At 37.6% G+C, this 6410-nt stretch overlaps 1 protein-coding gene and 1 long non-coding RNA gene across 2 annotated transcripts; both read right to left on the bottom strand.

Moving 5' to 3' along the window:
• Positions 1 to 1328: 1328 nt before the first annotated feature.
• On the bottom strand, positions 1329 to 2491 carry LOC128283781 (uncharacterized). The gene is made up of 2 exons (XR_008274192.1): positions 2421 to 2491; positions 1329 to 1612 (listed from the first exon to the last, which is right to left on the bottom strand). It is a non-coding gene; the product is annotated as an uncharacterized LOC128283781 (long non-coding RNA).
• A 1067-nt stretch (positions 2492 to 3558) lies between these two features.
• Positions 3559 to 4666, bottom strand: LOC108474921 (uncharacterized). Its single transcript, XM_017776954.1, has 2 exons — positions 4315 to 4666; positions 3559 to 3863 (listed from the first exon to the last, which is right to left on the bottom strand). Exons 1-2 carry the CDS (start codon positions 4664 to 4666, stop codon positions 3559 to 3561), a joined length of 657 nt encoding a protein of 218 aa, XP_017632443.1.
• Between the last annotated feature and the right edge of the window lie 1744 nt (positions 4667 to 6410).

Here is a 6410-nt window from a genome sequence, read left to right on the forward strand (position 1 = left end):
CCAAAGTTCTGGTTCGTTTAAAAGAAAAACCAAAATAAATTGCTAGAACCAAGACTTGAACCCAGGCTCCCTTGCAACCTTAACGATGCCACAACCACTAAGACCACATGCTTCCTTATGTCATTTACTTAACATAATAATTGAAAAGGCCATCATCCACGCATCCAGGGTTTTATTCACTTAAAACCAAAATTTTTCCTAAAGCCCAAGTTTGAACCCAATATTTCTCAGACACTTCATAGAGCACTTAACCACTGAAACAAACTCACAATTGTGTCATTTCCTAGCACAATTAAATACTTATATTCAACCTCCTTACGGACCCATACTCAAGGCCCAGTACTTCTAGGCCCAAATTCGGGGCGTTACAACTCTACCCCTTTTAAGAAATTTCGGCCTCGAAATTTACCTGTTCAAAATAAGTGAGGGTATTGCTGCTGCATCGCCTCCTCAGTCTCCCACGTGGCTTCTTCTGAACTATGATTACGTCAAAGCATTTTGACTAATGGAACAAATTTCTTTTTTAATACCTTAACATCACAATCCAATATCTGCACCGATTCCTCCTTGATAGTCAAATCAGGTCCAACCTCGATTTCCTCAACTGATACAATGTGCAAGCAATCAGAACAGTACCGCCTCAGCATTGAAACATGAAACACGTCATGAATTGTAACACCCCGTACCCGAGACCGTTGCCGGAGTCGAACACGAGGTGTTAACGGACTTAATTCATTAATTAAACAGCTCATACAATTCATTTTAAAATTTCCAGACAAGCTGGCTAACTGCATCACAGTCGCTTTAAAAATCATATCTCGAGTTACAAAACTCGAAATCCAATTCCGTAAATTTTTCCTGAAACGAGACTCATATATATATCTAATAATTTTTTTCTAGAATTTTTGGTTGGGCCAATTAGTACAGTTTATTAGTTAAAGTCTCCCCTGTTTCAGGGTTCAACTACTCTGACCTCTGTGTATTACGAATCAGATATCTCCCTGTACAGAGCTTCAATGACTATGAAGTTTGTCTCTAATAAAACTAGACTCAATAAGGAATCTGTACATATAAAGCGTGATTTCTAATTATCTCTGTAAAATTTATGGTGAATTTCCAAAGTCAGAACAGGGGATCCAGAAATCGCTCTGGCCCTGTTTCACAAAAATTTAAGCATCTCATAAAATATAGCTCATATACCTGTTTCGCTTATTCCATATGAAAATAGACTCATCAAGCTTCGATTCCATAACTTATTCATTATTTAATTCCATTTCTACTATTTTAGTGATTTTTCAAACTCACGTCACTGCTGTTGTCTGAATCTATTTTATGGTAAATTTTACCTATTTCATGGTTTCCATGGATTAGCTAGCAATTTGACATACATAATACCAAATATGATCATGATTAGCCATTCCAATGGCTAATCATTACCAAGCATTTCTATTTCCATACCACTCAATAACCATATCATAAGACCATATATACAAAATGATTATAATGCTATACATGCCATACTCAAAATATACAAGCCATTATGCCAAGATGGTATACGGATAGTGTGAGCGTGCCTCCGACCGCTTCCGATTTCCGAGCTGGCTTGTCAACACTACAAGGAATGAAAAGGAGGAGTAAGCATAAATGCTTAGTAAGCTCACATGCAAATAGCAAGTAACATAACCATATAAGCAAACATAAAACATCATTTGCATAATCATCACCAAGACATTCATATCACCTTTTCATTTATCATCATACCATATTGTTGTTATATCGAGTTTTCAACCCGAGGGTTAAGTACATACCTGTTCAAATTATCCATTTCACAACAGCTACCAATCGTCCCTTTCATCTTGAGTATTCCTCCATTTGAGTAGAACTTTACCGTTGAACACATCGAATATAATTGAATACATGGAAAGTTTGCACATAAGTGCCACATATGTAGCCAAGCTACCATGTAACCCGCCCATAAGTGAACTCGGACTCAACTCAACGAGCTCGGGCGTTCGTATCCATAAGTGAACTCGGACTCAACTCAACGAGTTCGGATGCCTAGTTACATCTCACGAACTCGGACTCAACTCAACGAGTTCGGACGCTCGCATCCATAAGTGAACTCGGACTCAACTCAACGAGTTCGGATGCCCAAATATCCCAGTGACATGTCACTTGTATCCTAATCCATTCCCGAGGTTCAACGGACCTTTTCCCAATCATGTGTCTCAACCATCTTCTACGGAATGCCGATACTGATACTCGGTAGTATTTCACATTTTCCAAGTATATCACATAATTTGACATATTATCAAACAATTATCACAAGTATAATATTTCATAATAATTATCATATCATTAAAAAACATTAAAACATTTAAAATAATAACTATGTTACCAACATTTACATATGAACTTACCTCGTATGCGAAAATAGCTATTTTTACCATTTCGTCCACAACTTGGTATTTTCCCCATTTTAGCCCAATTTCAGTTTTCCTTGCTCTATCATTTAAAATATAGTCTAATTAGGACTCACATTATTCAAATTGACCCAAAATCATATTTTGGAAAAATTACAATTTTGCCCCTAAACTTTTGCATATTTACACTTTTGCCCCAAAGCTCGTAAATTAAAATTCAGCCTATTTTCTTATGTTTTATGACTTGCTGATCATTTTTCCCTTCTATGGCAACATCAAATTCTCACTCTAACATGTACTTATGACTATTAGGTATTTTTACCGATTAAGCCCTTTTGCTCGTTTTCACTTAAAACCGAGTAGCACAAGTTGTCTAACATAATTTAAAACCTCATATTCTATCATAAAACACCAAATTACACAAATTTCACCTATGGGTATTTTTCCAAATATAAACCCTAGGTTAAATTATTGCTAGCATAAGCTAAATCGAGCTAAGGGACTCCAAAAACGTAAAAATCATTAAAACGAGGCTAGAACGGACTTACAATCGAGCTTGGAAGCTTGAAAACCCTAGCCATGGTTTCTCCTTGCTATATTCGGCCATGGGGTTGAAGATGAGCAAAATTGGCTTTTAATTTTGTATTTTAATTCATTTTACCCTAAATGACCAAAATGCCCTTACTACTAAACTTTCCAAAATTCCATCCATGTCCAATTTTGTCCATAGACTTAGAAATTGGTAAAATTACTCTTTAAGGACCTCTAATTAATAATCTAATTCAATTTTATGCAAAATACTTCTAGAACACAAGTTTTGCAATTTATTCAATTTAGTCCCAAATTTCAAATTAAGCACTTTATGCATAAAATTTCTTCACGAAATTTTCACACAATCATGCAATCATATCATAGACCTTAAAATAATCATAAAATAATTATTTCTATCTCGGATTTTGTGGTCACGAAACCACTATTCCGACTAGGCCCAAAATCAAGATATTACATGAATCCTATCCAACTCTGGAGGCAACTCAAGATGATAAGCGACCGGTCCCACCTACCTAAGTATTCGGTAAGGTCTAATAGACCTAGGGCTAAGCTTGCCTTTCTGCCCAAACTTCAAAATTTTCTTCTATGGTGAGACCTTTGGAAAGACATAATCCCCCACAGAGTACTCGATCTCTTTACGCTTCAAGTATGCATAAGACTTCTGCCCATCAGATGCTTCCTTTAACCGGTCTCGAATCAGTTTCACCTTATCTTCTGTATCAAAAATTAATTCTGGCCCTAGAACTCGCCGGTCACCCAGCTCAGTCCAACAAGTAGGAGTACAACACCTACGATCATACAATGCCTGGAACGGTGCCATTCGAATATTGGACTGGTAGCTGTTGTTATAAACAAACTCTGCCAATAGCAAATACTCCTCCCAACTGCCTTTAAAATCAATTACACAACCTCTTAACATGTCTTCCAGTGTCTGAATCACCCTCTCTGACTGCCTATCCGTCTGAGGGTGGAATGCAGTATTGAAATGTAGCCTTGTACTCAAAGCCTCATGTAACTTTTTCTAGAACTGAGATGTTAATCTAGGATCACTGTCAGATATGATAGAAACTGGTACACCATGCAGCCTCACAATGTTAGCCACATACAACTTGACCAATTTTTGTAACGAATAATTCGTGTGGACCGGTATAAAATGGGTAGATTTAGTCAATCGGTCCACAATCACCCATATCGAGTCCTCTTAGTCGGCATCAAGGGTAGCCCACTCACAAAATCCATGGTTACCTTTCCCACTTCTAGAGTGGAATTTTATTTGGTTGTAGTAACCCAGAAGGTAATTGATGCTCAGCTTTAACTTGCTGGCATGTCAGGCACTTACTCACATACTTAGAAACTTCGCGTTTCAACCCTGGCCACCAGTACAACTTACGAAGATCTTGATATAACCTGTTTTCGCCTGGATGCATAGCATATGGACTACTATGCGCCTCTTGCAGTATAGACTGCCTCAGATCAGAACCCCTTAGTATACATACTCTTTCACGGAAGCATAATACTCCTTTCTCATTTAGCCCAAAATCCGTGGTTTCACCATTCTCAACTTGTCGAAAATGAAAAGCTAGCGACTCATCTAGCAACTGTTTCTCCTTAAATTGATCAATCCAAGTCAGTCTCACTTGTAGTTCAGCTAACAATCTACCATCATTGAACAGGCTAAGACAAGCAAACATTGCTCTCAAATCCGATACAACCCTACGACTCAGTGCGTCAACTACCACATTAGCTTTATGAGGCTGATACTCAATTGAACAATTGTAGTCCTTAAGCAACTCTATCCACCTTCGTTGCCTAAGATTCAACTCCTTTTGATTAAGAAGATATTTGAGGCTTTTATGATCTATGTAAATAATCATCTTTTCACCGTATACGTAATGTCTCCAAATCTTCAGTGCGAAAAACATTGCAGCTAATTCCAAGTCATGAGTGGGGTAATTTGTCTCGTGAGGCTTGAGCTGACGAGATGCATAAGTAGCCACCTTACCCTCTTACATCAACACACAACCCAAGCCAATGTGCGACGCATCACTGTAAACAGTAAATTCTTTCCCAGACTCTGGTTGTATCAAAACAGGGGCCTTAGTCAAAACATCCCTCAGTTTCTCAAAACTCTCTTGCTGCTTATTAGTCCAATTAAATGGTACCCTTCTACGCAGTAACTTAGTCAGAGGTGTAGCAATCAATGAAAATCCTTCAACAAAATGTCTGTAATACACAGCTAGACCTAGAAAGCTTCGAATCTCATATACCATCTTCGATGGTTTCCAATCCACTACAACTTCAAATTTTCGAGGATCCACCCTAATTCCCTCTACGGACACTACATGTCCCAGAAATGTCACTTTCCTCAGCCTGAATTCACACTTGCTGAACTTTGCGTAAAGCTACTTTTCCCTTAGAACTTGCAAAACAATACGAAGATGTACATCATGCTCCTCTTTGGTTCCTGAATACACCAAGATGTTGTCTATAAACATAACTACGAATCGATCCAAATAAGACTAGATTAATCGGTTCATTAGATCCACGAAAGTCGCTGGTGCATTCGTCAACCCAAACGGCATCACCAGGAACTCGTAATGACCATAACGAGTTCTGAACACAGTCTTATACATGTCAGCCTCCTTAACCCTTAGCTGATGATACCCAAACCGAAGATCTACCTTAGAGAAAACCGTAGCTCCTCGTAGTTGGTCAAATAGATCATCTATCCTTGATAAAGGGTACTTATTCTTGATAGTCAGCATGTTCAATTGACGATAATCAATGCAAATGCGCATGGACCCATCCTTCTTCTTCACAAACAACACCGGTGCTGTGACACCCCTAATTTGACCCTAGTCGAAAAGTGGTTTCGGGACCACAAGACCGAGTCATAAAAATAATTAGCTGTCATATTTGATGCTCATTATATGTACATATGCATGTGTGAAAATTTCATGTTTGAATTTTGTTAATTGTGAGCGAATTTTATTAAATAGGACTTATGTGAGAAAATTTAGAAATGTGCTAGGCAAATGTAAGTGGCCTATTTATGCATGTTGCAAAATAATTGTACTTGCATGTCAAATTTCCCACTCTAGAGGAAGTGGCCGGCCATGATGGTATGGGATACAAAAAAATATGCATTTTGTATTAATATTATAATGACTACATGGTTTTATAATAGGAAATAAGTATGAGAAAAAAGAAAAGAAAAGAAAGCCATACATTCTCACCTTGTTCTTGCCGAATGTTGGAGAAAGAAAGAAGAAATATGCTTTCAGGATTTCAGCAAGATAGCAAGCTAAAAATCCAAGGTATGTGCATTGGGTCATAGAGAAAATTGAATCAAAAATTGGTTTGATGTATTAGTTGAATTATATGTTATAAGACAAAACGATTGGAATAAGGTAATTGAAAATTTGGTTGTGGTCT

Source organism: Gossypium arboreum, chromosome 11 (assembly GCF_025698485.1).
Source record: "Gossypium arboreum isolate Shixiya-1 chromosome 11, ASM2569848v2, whole genome shotgun sequence".
NCBI lineage: Eukaryota > Viridiplantae > Streptophyta > Magnoliopsida > Malvales > Malvaceae > Gossypium > Gossypium arboreum.